Source organism: Lissotriton vulgaris, chromosome 4_1 (genome assembly GCF_964263255.1).
Source record: "Lissotriton vulgaris chromosome 4_1, aLisVul1.2, whole genome shotgun sequence".
NCBI lineage: Eukaryota > Metazoa > Chordata > Amphibia > Caudata > Salamandridae > Lissotriton > Lissotriton vulgaris.
The window spans coordinates 774648858-774666427 of NC_141691.1; the positions used below are offsets into that span (position 1 = coordinate 774648858).

The window sequence follows — 17570 nt, forward strand, 5'->3', positions numbered from 1 at the left end:
AACACCTTATGCCCAGCTACCTCCTGCTTCTCATAATTAATTTGCAAGTGGTGTCGTGAAGATTCGTGCAGCACCCTGGTCTATTTATATTTACATGTTATTAAACCAAATTATGTTCAAGCCTGAAATTAGAGCAAGTACCAATTTAGAGAAAAAAGCCATGGACAAAGGATAGATTAAGGGGAATTGATGGATTTTTGAATTGAGCACAACGATGGCTACAGGAGGGACAGAGACCAAGAACAGAGATAAGTGCATTTGCATGCTTCCTATAATCACTATCAATTGTTGAAGTAGCTGTATCTGGCTTACTTCATCCGGTTCCGATGCATATGAACCATATGCCACATGCTGGGGAGTGAGATGGGGGGGGGGGGGGGGGGGCAACGTGACAATGCAGGGGTAAGGGGAAACGGTAACTGACACAGGAGAAGACAAAGCATAACAGTTAGTGAGAGCAAAGGGAGATGCTTTAGGGTGTGAGTTGGGGCAGAATATGGGGGGAGCCCCAAAAGCCAGCCAGTTCCACACACAGGGGTCTGCCTAATGCCTTAGAGGAAAGACTAAGGAGAGAATAAAAAAGAGGTGAGTTAGGGGAGGTGCTCCCTGTTGAACAGCTAAACTATCAATGCAGCCACTGACATCTAAGCTGCTGGATGTAGAGTTTATGAGCAAAGAACAGTCACAGTGGTCTAGTACAAGAAGATATGATGGAAACAGTGGGAGGGTACACAGAGATCACCATCATGCTGAGATCAAGGAAAGCTGCCACAATAGATGAAGGACAAACAGCAGCAGTTAGATGTTGTATGCCCCTGCCACCACAACAAGCCAGAAGACGCATGCTTTGAAGCTTGGAAAGCAAACAAATAAACGTTGAAAGAATACTCTTACCTGTATTTGAACATCCTTTGAATTAATCACTTCAACAATACCCACAACATTGTCGAACACAAGGCCAAGTTTTTTACAGTTGTCTGAAAACAAGCAAAGGTTGCAGTAAGGTTTCTGTCCTATCCAAGCTGATTTTTCTCTCATTTTTTTAAAACTCTTTTAATTAAATATCGTTCACATAAAGTTAAGACAGTATTTGAAGCTGTCGTTTAGTATCCAATTTGATCAGCACATACTGCTTCAGAAATGTGACACGGTAAAGCATTTGAAATAGACCCTGTATGAAATTCAATTAGTTTTGGAGTCCACAACAGGTAAAACAGGAAAAGTTCAGTAAATCAACCCCTTCCCTCCCCTTCCCAGCACCACACCCACATATTCAGTAACTCTGAAAGGTGCACCAGTTGCCTCACACATTTTCGCACTTCCAGGGACAGCTCCTGCTTTGATAGACTTAATCTAGGATGAAGGATGCAGCTGATAACAGGGTGTGGTGGTCAATCCTCTATCCCACAGAATAGCCAATAAAAATCGATTAAAAGTCTTTGCTAAGAAAGAGTCCAGTTTATACATTTTTATTATCCTTCTAAGTAGTTCTGGTGAGCCAAAGTATAAAGCAACACAGTGAAGCGAACATGTGTTTCGACCCCTATGGCGCGTAGTCCTGGAGCTTTTTCAAGGCTGAATAAAGTACTTAAGTATACAAACAAACACCATAATAAACCCCAATGTGTACAAAAATATAATATTCAGTATACAGAACAAGAGAACCCATTACATGTTCAGTTACCAAAGGGTCAGACCACAACCAAAGAAGTTTTTTATACAAGGTAGTCATAGGTAGTTGCAAAAGTAACCTAGAAACCATCCGAGTCAAATATAGGTAACATAAAATCATAAGTATTATAGACATTGTGATAAATTGAACATCAGCCAACAGCATATTTAACTATGGATATTTGCTCTTGAATATGTGACCAACTCCTTTAGAAACTGTGATATACACATGACTTGGTTTGAACTTAATATGTTTTTATATTAATAGGGAGGTGTACTAATCCTACAAATGGATATATTAAATGATGGACATTTGATCTTGAAAATACAAGAAATTCATATATCGTATAATTAGGAATAAGTGTCTATACTCAATGTTATACATTACCGAATTGTGAATCTCGTACTTTAACAATTTGGTATCTGATTGTGACTTGGTTCATATTTAATATGTTACAGAATTAATAATACCATTGAACAATTATACTTGCATATAGTGCATATAGTATAATAGGAAGTATTGTGAACATTTCCAATTTGAATGATATATCGAGGACTAAGCAAATACTATTGGCTGAATTGGCAGTTAGACATGGTCCTATTCAATCTATACTGCTATCTGAAAGTAACATGGTAACTTTATGATAATATGTAACGTGTATGATGTCTGCACCTGTGTCCTGTGATAACTATTGGTTCTCAATATGACACCCTTCTCCACCTTTTCCCTCCCTCCTCCTGCTTTATTTTCTTGTTAATATTCTTTCCAATGTACTGTTCTTTCACATCCGATATGACCCACAGAACTCTAAGGTGGCACGTGCCTTCTCAGCTTGCCAATAAACATATTTTATTTTTATCACTTCCAGATCAGACTACACTTCCTTTACACACTACTGGAATATTTGTGGCGTATATGCCAAAGCGCACCAGGGACTGCAGAAATACAAACGAGAAATATCAGGCCGATAAACTCTGCACTTCAGGTACAATTCTTCCTGATGGCCAATACGGCCTATATCAAGTCTCTCTATACTACGCTTGAATTCATTTTTTCTCGACTTGTTGTTGATCCTTTTCTTTCCCCTACTGCTTCTAGACCTTTACGCAGCATAGGGCCTCTGTATTCACGCCTTTTCCATGAGGGCCAAGAGATTTAGTAAGTACTGATTGACTCCTCCCATATAGTTTGTCCACGTTATATCCATGTTACCCAATCACTTTCAGGAAACACGCACGCTTTGTTGTTTATGTGTACCGTCAACCGGATTTTACAGTAATCCTCTGACTTTATCTCCAAATGCATGACTGCAGTGCCCCCTGGGGTTGGATTAGTTTCTAGGTTGCACATGCGCACTTGGTACAATATACTGATACTTTACATTTCACAGGCTGATTATCACGCCCTGATTCTTGTTAACCTCTACTACCACACAGCACTGAATTCCACCACGGACCCTCTATTTTCTAATCAGATTGCGCACAATGTAGAGAGTACACTAGTTATCGGTGTCTGCACTATCACTAACCCTGCAAAATTTAAAGTGCCTAAACTAAATCGGCTTCTGGTTTTATCTCTTTACTTGACTACTATTTCCTCTTTTTTTCCCCTTGATTCCATGGTATATAGCATGTGTGGTCCACCTGACGCCTTCTGGATATATGACTGGACCTACTGTGTAGCACTGAATCTTTAGATAGGACATGATTCGAATTATGATGGACATGTACTATTATTATTTTTTTTTTTTACTTAAAGATTCTTTTGTCTGATGTTCAATTTATCACAATGTCTTATGTTTTTTTGTTACCCTTATTTGACTCGGACAATTTCAGGGTTATGTTTGCAACTACCTATGTCTACTTTGTATACAAAATTTCTTTGGGTGTGGTCTGACTCTTTGGTAAGGGAGCATGTAATGAGTTCTCTTGTTCTGTATACTTGAATACTGAATGTTTGTACACTTTGAGTATTATTATGGTGTTTGGTTGCATACGCATGTACTTTTTTGAGCCTTGAAAAAGCTCCAGTCCTCGCACCACAGGTGGCTAAACACATGTGCCCTGCACTTCTTTTCTTTAATCTTTGGATCACCCAAGCTATTTGGATGGATAATAAAAATTGACTAACTGGACTCATTCTTAGCAAAGACTTGTGATCGATTTTTCATTGGCTATCAATTGGGATAGAGGACTGACCATCACACCCTAGTACCAGCTCTGTCCTTCACCCTAGTTTCAATTGTTTTCCAGTGGGCTAGGTGTTTCCCATTATAGTGACATCTGGTGCTAGCAAATTATCCCATTGAAAGAGGAAGGACACCTTCATACTTACAACCTCTTCACTATATTGTGCCTGCTTTGATAGACCACTGGCTCCACCTGCACCAGTGCAAATCTGATTCCCAGTCTTCGATTCAAAGGGGGGTCGCTATGTCGCAAGATCGTGCAATGTTTCGCTTAGCCACTCTCACTGCCGCCACCAGCCGAATCTTCTGAAAACTTTCTCGCATTTTAATTAACTAGCTTTGGATTGAAACAAAACTGTCCTAGCAGAAAAGGCTACTCACCAATTATGATTGAATTTATTTTGCCTTTGATCTGTAGCGTAGACTTGTTGCACTTAAAAATGTAAGCTACTTGCTTTAGCTCCGTTTCAGAAATCACTAGGTTGTTCACGCTATCTTGGTACTCCTGAAATGAAAAATATTTTTGCTCAACAAATTGCAGTAGTGCTGTTACTTAGCAGTATAGCAATATATGGCTCGAAATTAAAGAGCTTAAAAATACATCTCTGTCCAGCTGATAAGGCATTTGTACTGAAAACTACAGCACTGCCTTTTCACCATACTTCCTGCACGGAAATATACTTACCTATCACTCACTGGTGCAATGGACGACCTGGCTCTATGCATGCCAACATCTACACACACAGGCTTTTTTCTATGCCCATGTTTTTGAATATCATCAGTTAAGCCCTGCCCCTATTTCAAATAAGGGATGGGCTCAGCCAGCATACATGTTAGCCGTGGATAAGTGGATTATGGTCTATTTCCACTTATGCAGTCTTTATTCAAAGCGATGGGTCAGAGTTACATTTTTAGTGAGTGACTACATAAGAGGGACACGGGATCAGAATGATAGAACCAACAATCAAAATGGAGACACAGTGGGTCCAGTCAGAAATATGTGTTGACCTTTTTCTGTATGGTTTCTCCTACGTCTGAAGTACATTTGCCACTTTTCTGGAATTACAAAACATTTCCATAAGTACTCCTGAGAAGCTGCAAGTCACAGTTTTCCTAGGAGTAAACAAGTAATTATTTTGTGAATTCTATTTTCACATGGTCAAATATACCTGTTTAGATTTGGTTGAGCAAAAATCTGTGACCAAGTGAAAAAGCAATTGCAAACTTTTTTCCCATCCGATTACCACCCAGAGATACAGACATGAGGTGGGCTTCACAAAGGTAGCTTACACTTTTGAGTAAGTTAACTACTTTTGGCTATTTCCAAAATCCAAGAGTAAATTGCTGCTAAAAAAAAGAAGCAGCACTACATCCAGCAAAGCACGAGGCCTATTATTGGCACTACAACACCCTCCTAAAGAAAATAATGGAGGTAGGGTCTTAAAACAAAACCCTAAAGAAGATATTCGTATGTTAAATTATCTAAATTAGTTAATATTATAAATGTTGTCAAACAAATAATAAAATAGTACATATTTAGTATTAAATTAGAAAATATGTAATAACTTATTTTGAATGTAAACAATTACATTAAAATTATGTTTTATTAAAACAGAACAAAATTATTTATTCATTTTATACGTCACTTTTAATGAATATTAATGCATACAAAAATGCAATTTTTTTTATCTAAGTGGGAGTTTTTTTAATTTAAACTTCAGAAAATAATTTTAATGTAATATATTGCTTTCAATTAATGGTTTATTTCAATATTATTTATTAGTGGTGTAGCCTTTCTTTATTTTGTTCTTCATTAAAACATATTAAATGTGTGTGCATTATTCAGTATAAACTATTTTTAATATACATTTTTGAGTTAAATATATTATATTTTTCTCTATACTTTATCATGTGGAGATCTCTGCCCCAAGTGTTGAGTCTTCCTATTGTTATGAATAGGGAAAATGTAAAGAAATTGTCTAACTTCAAAATAGGTTATTACAATATTTTTCATTCAAAGAATAAATATGTTCCATTTTTACATAAGTTTCAATGTTAACTTCTATTTATTTATATTTTTTACTATTTGAAATAATTTAGTTTAATTTAGCATTATTTAATAAGAGGTTTTATTAACGTCCCTAACTCCATTAGTCTATAAGATGGTATTGCAGTACTGGTGGTCATGTGTGGTGCTTAACTTACTCCTACTTTAATAGTAGTAACTTACACTGATAAATTTGGCTCCACCCCCTTTATCATTGGTGATACATGTAAGTTAAACTTTTTGAGTAACTTTACACTCAGATTTTGTGGGTAGCCAAAAAGTAGCAAACTTACGCAAAAGTGTAAATTGATCAAAAGTTTCATTTACATTTGTGAATCAGCCCCTTAGTTCTGCACTTTACACATGTAAACCTCTGATTAAGCAAACATTTTGGTTGAGCATAAATCAATAACCTTCTGTGATAGAATTTGAATGCTGCAAACATCTGTAGTTAATTTGTTCCACTTGACCTGTTTTATCTAGAAGATAAAAGATTAAAATGGATAAAGAATGTTTTCATCTGCAACCTTCATTTAGATCCAGCATCTGATTTCCTTCTCATAAAAAGCACATGAAATTCCTCTGCTGTTTGGACACATCAGTCAATCCCTGTCAAGATTAGGAAGAATACAATTTATAGCGGTTCACTTCAGATCACAGTGCCTCTATTGTGACATTCATATCGAAGAACCTTTCTGCTTACTCTGTAAGGCCATAACCTACCACCACTCCCTGAGTCAAGCTGAAGCAATATGTATTGCCTCCTCTTCCCATCATTGTCCTCATATTTGAGGTTCAACCCTTACTGTGACAGGTGTCTATCAAGCTCAGATATACTTATACTTACCCTGTGAAATACGGATTTCATCATAACAGTGACAGCTACTACACCACTCTACAGAGCATTACCATTGGCAACACCAAATGATGTGGCAAAGTTATCTCACTGAAACACTCAAATCGTGTTGCACATTTTCTGGAAATATTGTATCCACTTGAGCTAGAAACAATACTTATTTTAATTGGAAAATGCGCTAAATCTATTAATATGAGATAAAAGCTAAAGCAACATATTCATATAATTCCATTAGCTCTTGCGCATTGCTTTATCAATATTTTATTGATAAAAGAGAAACATTCTAATTCCAAGAAGTGCTCATTGTCAGCTGCACTTGGTAGAAAACATATTTTTTTAACCTTCAGCCTTACACACACATATATATATATATATATATATATACATATTCACTGAGAAAACCAAAGGTTAAAGTAATGTTATAGTTAGGTGAATATGTCAGTGACAACATTAATGTTTTGAACCCAACAAAACACAGAAATTCACCAGTAATAGTTAGCAGAGTTAACTATAACTTGGCCATGCTCTGCTTATTACCTACTATTATTATGTGCTATGACGTAATTTATGACATTACCGATGAGGTCTTAAATGACGTCATTGATGACATCACTTACTCATCCAAGCTTCTTTTGTACACATTGTTCTATAAATGAGTATGGTATTAGAGCTATGAAAGTAAGTGTAAATTGCTCAGAATAATATGAAGCGTCATTACTACTATCATATAAACAGCCCCATTGGTAAAGCAAGCTTGTGTTAAGTGCAACATTGACCCTATACCATACACTTCATGGGTAGCTGCGCTCATGTTGACTATAAATACGGCTCCCTATTTTCCAATTTTACTGCTTTTTACAGATAAATACAGACAGAAAAATATTTATGTTAATGTCTGTATTTATTTTTAAATATGGATAACAACGGAAAATGGGTGCTTTTTGAGTGATTCTAAATACACTTTGCCATGACTACCAAGCCAATAACTGTGTAGATTGATAGGTAAGGGTGATAAAAAAGACCAACATTTTTGTAAAAAGGCTTAAACAGCAGTAGATATGCACAAGGCTGATGCTGAAATGTGTATATTTTCATTTAAGTGCATTGATTTATCTTCTGCTGGTGTTCATATCACTGAAACCTGGCAGGCATTCAAGCATCACTGCATATTTATTGGTTAAATAAATGCGTAAATGGATCACTGAAACAATATCGATGTCAAAAATATCGAGATACCAAAATATCGAGTAAAAAATATAGAATGCCAAAATATCGACTTCCTATCTCCAAATAGGTAAGTACAAAAAATATTGAATCAAAAATATCGATGTTAAAAATATAGACAGTCAAAATATCGACTTTTTTAAATAGTTAAAAGTAATTTAAAATTAATAAAATAATAAATATAACTAACTTAAAAATACTTAAAATACTTAACTAACATCAAAACTAATAGATAATTATTATAATACATTTTTTTTTAAACACATATATATATTACTTGTTACTTTACCAACTGGAGGAGTGCGTCTTCATGCAGGGGCAATTTGGGAAGAATTTAATATGCGGCGAGCCTAGCCGTAGAAGTTCGCACCACCCTTGAAAGATTCAAAGGGCTCGTCAGACCTGAAGGTCAGGACTGGATTTACGGCGCAGTTGGTTCCGTGGAGTGAAGGAACAAGTTAACAGCTCTGGGGCCCACTGGAGGGCTATTATCGGTCCAAAAATGCTTTTACTCAGCAAACAACCACTGGAGGTTGCAAATAGACACGAATTTTGCACTACAAATCCCAGCGTACATTGACACTGCAAATGAAAGAAAATGGCACACCTGAGACCAATTTAAAAGAAAGAAGCACGCAGGGGATTGGTGCAAGCTTGGAACTGTTGCTGTACAAAGTCACCTCTGAAGAAAGTGCGAGAATGCACTGAAACCGGTCAGGTGGATGGACAAACTATGCGGAGCTGTTACCCTGTTTTTTGGAATAAACAAAGTTGTTACTTTACCAACTGGAGGAGTGCGTCTTCATGCAGGGGCAATTTGGGAAGAATATATATATATATATATATATATATATATATATATATATATATATATATATATATATATATATATATATATATATATATATATATATATATATATACATACATATGCAGGCTCCGAATTCCTTTACGATACCCAGCCGGGTTGAAGGAAAAACAGCACTCACGGGTACAGCAGCAGTAGTTCAGCAGAAAGTTTATTTCAGAACAAACGCGTTTCGGGAATAGAATCCCTTCGTCAGTGAACACTGACGAAGGGATTCTATTCCAGAAACGCGTTTGTTCTGAAATAAACTTTCTGCTGAACTACTGCTGCACCCGTGAGTGCTGTTTTTCCTTCAACCCGGATGGGTATCGTAAAGGAATTTGGAGCCTGCATTTAGTCACGCGGACACCATCGCATGACAAGCACCCGCTTTGGAGAGTGACTCGTTTGTTTGGTGTTATTTGGAGCTTCATATATATATATATATTTTTATTAATACTATGTATATATATATATATATATATATATATATATATATATATATATACATAGTATTAATAAAAAAAAAATACAATATATTTACCATAGGATAGCGAGAGGGTTAAATTTACTATTACCACTCCAGCGAGTGCAACAGTAGAAAAAACATTGGATAACGTAGCAGTAAACATTACTATTCCCACTCCAGTGAGTGCAACAGTAGGGAAAACGTTGGATAGCGGGAGGGTAAGAATTACTATTCCCACTCCAGTTAGTGCAACAGTAGGAAAGCGTTGGATAGCGTAGGGGTAAAACGTACTATTCCCACTCCAGAGAGTGCAACAGTATGGAAAAGGTTGGATAGCGTAGGGGTAAATATTACTATCCCCACTCCAGTGAGTGCAACAGTAGGGAAAGCGTTGGATAGCGTAGGGGTAAAAATTACTATTCCCACTCTAGAGAGTGCAACAGTAGGGAAAGCGCTGGATAGCGTAGGGGTAAAAATTAGTATTCCCACTCCAGTGAGTGTAACAGTAGGGAAAGCGTTGGATAGCGGGAGGGTAGAAATTACTATTCCCACTCCAGAGAGTGCAACAGTAGGGAATGTGTTGGATAGCGTAGGGGTAAAAATTACTATTTCCACTCCAGTGAGTGCAATAGTAGGGAAAGTGTTGGATAGCGTTGGGTTGTAAATTACTATTCCCACTCCAGTGAGTGCAACAGTAGGGAGAGCGTTGGATAGCGTAGGGGTAAAAATTACTATTCCCACTCCAGTGAGTGCAACAGTAGGGAAAGCGTTGGATAGCGTAGAGGTTTAAATTACTATTCCCACTCCAGTGAGTGCAACAGTAGGGAAAGCGTTGGATAGCAGGAGGGTTAAAATTACTATTCCCACTCCACTGAGTGCAACAGTAGGGAAAGCGTTGGATAGCGAGAGGGTACAAATTACTATTCCAACTCCAGAGAGTGCAACAATAGGTAAAACGTTGGATAACGTGACGGTAAAAATTACTATTCCCACTCCAGTGAGTGCAACAATAGGTAAAACGTTGGATAGCGCAGGGGTAAAAATTACTATTCCCACTCCAGTGAGTGCAAAGGTAGGGAAAGCGTTGTATAGCGGGAGTTTAAAAATTACTATTCCCACGCCAGAGAGTGCAACAGTAGGGAAAGCGTTGGATAGCGTAGGGGTAAAAATTACTATTCCCACTCCACTGAGCGCAACAGTAGGGAAAGCGTTGGATAGCGTAGGGGTATAAATGACTATTCCCACTCTAGAGAGTGCAACAGTAGGGAAAGCGCTGGATAGCGTAGGGGTAAAAATTACTATTCTCACTCCAGTAAGTGCAACAGTAGGGAAAGCATTGGATAGTGGGAGGGTAAACATTACTATTCCCACTCCAGTGAGTCCAACAGTAGGGAAACTAAATACTTCATATATAAATAAAAATACCATAAATATTAATACCAATTACAAATTAATTTAAATAAAATAACACTTTTATATAATATATTAGTTAATCAATTAAAAAAACAAATACAAATTAATTATTATTAATAATTACCTACTAATACAAAGTATTTACCAATTAACAATAAATTAATTAACAAATTAAAATTATTAAAAAATTAGATCAAAAAATATTTTTTTTTTAAATGTAATTACTTACAATTACATTACTTTCCACCCTATTCCCCTATAAACCCACAAGCCACTACAGAACATAAATTAATAAAAGTAACATAATTATCAATTAATCAATTATTTAAAATTAATTAACAATTATATTTTAATTAATTACCAATTAATAATTAATTAACAATTAATTCAAAATAAAACCAATAAATAAATTAAAATATTTAACTAATTATAATAAATTACTTCCCACCCTATTCCCCTCTGAACCCACAACCCGTTACAGAAAATAAATGGCTACAATTAGCATATATATCAAATAATAAATTAAAATAAATTACCAATTATATTTTAATTAACTACAAATTAAAAATAATTAACAATTAATTCAAAATAAATACCAATAAATAAATTAACATATTTAATTAATTATAATTAAATTACTTCCCACCCTATTCCCCTATAAACCCACAACCCGCTACAGAAAATAAATTACTAAAATAACATATTTATCAATTAATCAATTAAAAATAATTACCAATTATATTTTAATTAATTACCAATTAATAATTAACAATTAATTCAAAACAAATACTAATAAATAAAATAACATATTCAATTAATTATAATTAAATTTCTTCCCACCCTATTCCCCTATAAACCCACAACCCGCTACAGAATTATATTACGCAAATATTAAAAATAATATTAACTTACTTACCTCAAATTCGATATTTTTGTTGTCTATATTCTGTCCATTCGATATTTTTGTATTCTATATTCTGTCCATTTTGATATTTTGTCCATTCTATAGTTTTGATTAGATATTAATGCTATTCTATTCGATATTAATACTATTCTATACGATATTTTGGTAGTCTATATTCTGTCTATTTGATATTATGTCTATTCTATATTTTTTACTACATATTATTGCTACTCAATATTAAAAACTCCATATTTTGACAGTACACCTGCATAAATATACCAGTTTCGGCTTTATTTTTTTTCACAAAACCCATAATAAATATGGATAACTACAGATAAAGTTGACAAAAAATAAATATGGATAAATATAGATGGAAATGCCCAAAAAATAAATACCATAAAAGCGGGAGCCCTAACTATGAGCCACAGATAAAAGGGAAACGGAGGCAGCCTACCCCCGGAGGCAGCCCTCACCTTGCGCACAGCCCTTCATCGCGAGCGGTGAGGGGTTGGCCGCAGGCAGCCACCCAAAGGCAGCCAATCCCACACCGTTCATGGCATTTGCTTGTGCATGTTGTGGGGTTAGCCTCAGGGCCTGCTTCGCAGCCAGGCCCCCAACCCCACACCGCGCAGAGCCTTTGCTCATGCATGGTGTGGAGTTGGCCACAGGGACTGTGTTGGAGTCAGGCCGTGTTTCCTACTCCCACAGGCAGCCAACACCACACTGCACACAGCCTTTGGCAATGCGCAGCAGGGGGTTCATCACAGGGCTTGGCCTGCCACCTGGCTCTGTGGCCAAACACCCAGCAGGCTGCCAATCCCTTCCTCCAGGGCCAAATATAACAAAAAATGGCAAGGGGGCGGCACAGCCCCTATTCCCAATCCCTATTGGGACCTGCTGACCCCATCCCTGAGGCAGTGTGATTTTTTTTTAAATGGAAATGTGGCCATACAGCATCCTTCCCCAAACCTTCTCAGGGCACAGACACCCTAACCCCAGGACATCTATTTTTTTTTAAAGAGAGGGGGCTGCATCCACAGGGCCATTTTTATTCTAACGGGGAGGGGGGCCGCATGGTCCCCCTCCCAAGCCTTATTAGGCCCTGGGCACCCCATTCCTCAGGGCTGTCTTTTTTTAAAGGGGAGGGGGGCCACGTGGCACCCCACCATGTGCCTATTATGGCCCCGGGGACCCCAATACTTGTTGTTCCCATTTTAAATAAGCGATTTTCCTGGTGCCCGCCCAGGGCATCCACCAAGTACACGTTGAGGGCTGTGGAGGGATCCCAAGGGCCCCCTTGGCCTCAGAGTGCTCCCCACACATTGTGGGAGCTGGCATTACTCCCACCCGGAGGGAGCCAATATTTATGATGTTGCTCTCTTCAAGTGTGAGCAAGCTGTTATTCTGTATCTCTGCCCGTATCAGTGCGAGCAGGGAAACACACAAGTCTGCTCCCAGCCGGCGGGATCATTTTTAAAGCTCTGGTCTGCTGGGAGCAAACTTTGTGTTTGCTCCTGTTTAAATAACATGGGAAGTAGGGAGCAGACCCTTTCTAACTATAAAATACATGGAGCCCAAGGGATGGGGACCCCGGAGCTGTACACGGCTCAGGGAAGGGGGTTGCCTGCCCTCACCCTAAAAAATTAAATTGGGCCCCATGGTATGGGGTCCCCAGGGCCGAAAGTAGCTCAGGGAGGGAAGCAACATGCCCCTCCTCCCCTTGAATGGCTCAGGGAAGGATTCCTACTGACAGCCCCCTGCCCAAATTAGTATAATTATTTGGTGCTCACCATTTTCTTTTGTTTTTTGCCACGATCCCACAGGACTCCTACGGAATTACTGCAAAATGTGGTTTTTTTTTTGCCCCAAGCAGGCATCCCTCTGGATCGTCCCATGGGGCCTGTGTGGGCAGGGTATCCCTACCTGCCCCCTTATATATTTTTTTTATTTACTTCTGGACTGGGGACTAAGTCTGGCTGGCAGCAAAATTTTTCTCATGTTGCTGGTAGCCAATCAGAGTGCTAGCTCCCATCGGAGTCTGACTCTGGCGGGAGCAAGATGGCACAAGGGAAAAAAGCTCCCTTCGGCAATCAGAATGCTCTATTTTTAAACTGGAGCTCCCACAAGACTCTTGTGAGCCTCTCACAGACTCAATCGTCCAGTTATACAAATATACTTAAACCGTAACTTCTCAAAAACTACTGACTGGATTTACAGCAATTAACAAAAAGCACAATCTGCAGGCCAAGATCTAGCTTCCTGCCAAATTTGTGGGCATATTTACAAGGGGATAGCACAACCAGAACATCACTTTTAGTGACGCTCAGGGAGCGCTATGCCCTTCTCCATATTTACAAAGCGGCGTTAATCCACTTTTTGTGGCTTAACGCCGCCTTGTAAACATGGCCTCTTTACTTGCGTCACTTTGCGTGAAAGCGTCGTTTAATGGATGTTGCTGCGGGCCTTCCACCACAACACCCATTACTTTTTGAAGCTGCCCTAGATTTACAAGGATCTGTAAATCTGAGGCAGCGCGAAAAACTCCATGCATTAGCAGGAGTTACAATGGCGCAATGGGGAGAAATACTTTTATTTCTCTGTGTTTTTGCTTTTTCTATGTGTGCCGAAAGAGCAAAACGCCATTAATGATCGTTTAAGTGCAGGAAGGTGTTCCTTTATTTATATATATATATATATATATATATATATATATATATATATATATATATATATATATATATATATATATATATATATATATATATATATATATATATAACCTACTGGCGGTCGCCAGTAGGTAGTTATAGTTAGGATTTTTTTCAATGTTAAATCTCAAAATTCTAATTGGAATAACTTTGGCGCCGGTTGACGAATATGCATGAAAATTTCCTCAAAATGGCCTCTTCGAGCTCCGGTCCTTCCCTGAAAGTTTGGGGGGATGCGTCAAGCGGGGGCCGAGATAAAAGGGGGGTCCCAAAACGCGTTTTCCCCATGTTAATTTCCATAGGGCGGTCGACCTCACTTTTAGCCCGAACGGCTGAATGGATTTCCACCAATCTTGGCAAAATTGTAGGGACTGGTAGCCCGATGTGCCTTTGCTATGTCTCAAGATATGTGCTCCAGTGGATTTCGAGTAATTTAGGTTCAAAAAAATATATATATCTGTAAGCGCGCCCCGGTACGCGCTCCGGGGAGCTCTCCGGGTGCGCTACGCGACTTGCGCACGGAAAGCTGATTGGCTTTCGGGTGTCTGTAAACATTCCAAACGGTCTGGAGCGGCCGCCATCTTGTGTCTCGGTATGATCGAGACACAAGAGGTGGCCAAAACAAAGGGGGGAAAAGACCATTAGGGGGCAGAGTAGACCCCCCTGACCCCCTAGGTTTCATGTGGGGGCTATAAAAGGGCCCCGCGGGACAAAAAAAAAACCAAAAAAAAATTCGATTTGCGCGGGGAGCGCCCGGTACGCGCACCGGGGAGCGCACCGGGGAGCGCACCAGGGAGAAAAGAGAATGGCAGAGTTTTAAAATTTAAGTCATTTTAAATAAATGGGAGGTAGTTCTGAAAAAAACTGTTTTTTTATTCTTTTTGTTGTTTTATATTTTTTGGGGGGGTTTTAAACATTTTTTTCTTTTTTTGGTTTTTCTGAACATTTTTTGTTTTTTTGTATTTTTTAAGGGGATAAACAAAAAACAGGCATTTCAAAAGGGCTCAACAGGAGAAAAAAAAAGTGCAACAAATTAATATTTCCTTTGGCACTTGTGGTTTTCCCAAGCACGATTAATAAGAGTGATGCATTGCTCACCATAGCAAATCGTTTGACCACAAAATTTACAAACCATTTTAAAATTTGAAAAGTTGGTTTGTATGATGGAGCATGTCTCCCTAACTTCCGGTGCTGATGGGATGGAAACAGTAGTTTGGGAGGTGCTGGCAGAAGATTGGACAGGGATTTTGGCCAGTTCCCTGACCTCTGCCCTAGAATAGTTATTGGGATGCTTTCTAAGCATATGCCTAATCATTGTGTGGTTGCCAAAGGAGTATTTCTTGTTGGGATTCCCCCTTGACAGCTCCTGATGACAGATTAGGCAGGTTGCTTTAGGTGCATTTACTTTTTTTTGTCACTCGGGATAGAAAAAATTGCCATATGATGTGCTCTTTTGGCTTGTAGGTTATGTTGTCCTCTCGGACGAATCTACTCTCCTCTTCGTCCTCATCCTCCTCCTGTTCTTGATCTCCACCACTGTGAAGTTGTGGAGGTCCTTGTGGTGGTGGTGGTGGTGGTGGTGGTGGTCCAGAAGATCCAGCAGCTGCAGCTAATGTAGCCATTTTCGACAGATATAAGTAAAGGTCTTCCTCTCTCAAAGCAAAAAGGTAGAATAAGGAAAAAAGGTGTGGGCTTTCATCATTTGGAAAAAAAAATATCCTGAACCAATGAAAAGTGTTAATTTTAAGTCACATGACCAGGGGTTTCATCATTATGAAACCGAAACTGTTATGAACCAATGAAAAGTGTTATTTTTAGGTCATATTTATTTATTTATTTATTTATTTATTTATTTATGCGATTTTATATAGCGCAAACTTTACCCGAAGGCGTCAGAGCGCTTTACATAGGACCCAGTTTCAACCATAAGGACTGATGGTTACAATCGGAAAAACAGATTTGCAAATTTTTGACTTACATAAGAACCAGTTGAAAACAAACGGACTTAGGATTACATGCGTTATAAAAAAGGTACAAACAGAAAAAATTGCAAATGTACAAGAGATAAAATCACACAAGGAGGAGATACAAATGGATAAACTCTAGGCATATACTAGTGATATCTCTATCTACTTAGGGAGGGGATACACATGGATATACTCTAAGAGTCACAGAGGAATGGTAGAGAGCACAGCGGACTCCTGCATAAACTAGTGATTAGAGTTATCTCAATATACATAGGGAAGGGGTAAGACTGGATATACTCTAAAAGTCACATAGGAATGGAAGAGAGCAAAGCGGACTACTGCATGTCCTAGTGATTAGAGTTATCTCTATATACAAAGGGAAGGGATACACATGGATATACTCTAAAAGTCACATAGGAGACTAGTCATTAGAGTTATCTCTATATACATAGGAAAGGATAAGACCGGATATACTCTAATGGACACATAGGAATGGTAGAGAGTACAAAGGTCTACCGCATACACTAGTGATTAGAGTTATCTCTATATACATAGGGAGGGGATAAGACTGGATATACTCTAAGAGTCACATAGGCAAGGTATATGGTGCAAGGTCTAAAGCAAATACCATTGATTAGAGTTATTACAATACGTCAAAGAGCAGAGTTCCATAAGTGTGGATGCAGTCAGAGAACAAAGGGAGGGTGGGAGGGGTGCAAGGGTATGGAGAGAAGGGGAAGCGGAAAAGGGAGGGAACATTTGAGGATCATCCACGGGAAAAAGGGTTAACGGACGAGGGAGGAGGGCTAGAGTCCAGCGAAACTGTCCGAAAACAGCAGCAAAGTGATGGTCAGGACAAAACAAAAAGTCATATGACCCGACGCGCTTACGCTACGCGCCCCGGGGCGCGCCCCGGGTCGCGTCACGTAAGCGCGTCGGAAGATTACGTTGCGCGATCGTATTCGCTCGAGTGCTTCCGGGTGCGCTTATGCCGTGCGTATCACACGGACGCGGCTACGCGATACATCACGATCATGTTTTCGTTCGCGAAAATGGCGCTTATGGGACGCTCCCCGGGGCGCGCTCCGGGGCGCCTCATAATAGTACGCTTTCCGTTGCGCTCCCTAAGGGACTACCTTCCTATTTTTACTCACACACACCATCGGCAAGGAACAAAAGAACTCCGCCAAAAGAGTGCCTCCTGGCATTCCGTCAGACATTGCAGCGCCGGTCTGACGAGGAGCAGTGAGCCGATGATGAAACTGGACATCCTAC

The 17570-nt window shown here is 38.8% G+C and overlaps 1 protein-coding gene across 2 annotated transcripts in view; it reads right to left on the reverse strand.

The window, feature by feature from the left end:
* The window catches only part of CAP2 (cyclase associated actin cytoskeleton regulatory protein 2), a 438235-nt gene that overhangs the window by 43215 nt on the left and 377450 nt on the right, over positions 1–17570 (reverse strand). For both annotated transcript variants that reach the window (XM_086965115.1, XM_086965116.1), the window contains exons 10-11: positions 4242–4365; positions 895–977 (exon numbers count right to left, since the gene is read on the reverse strand). In XM_086965115.1, coding sequence (XP_086821241.1) covers positions 895–977; positions 4242–4365 — 207 coding nt within the window. The remainder of the gene's footprint in view (positions 1–894; positions 978–4241; positions 4366–17570) is intronic.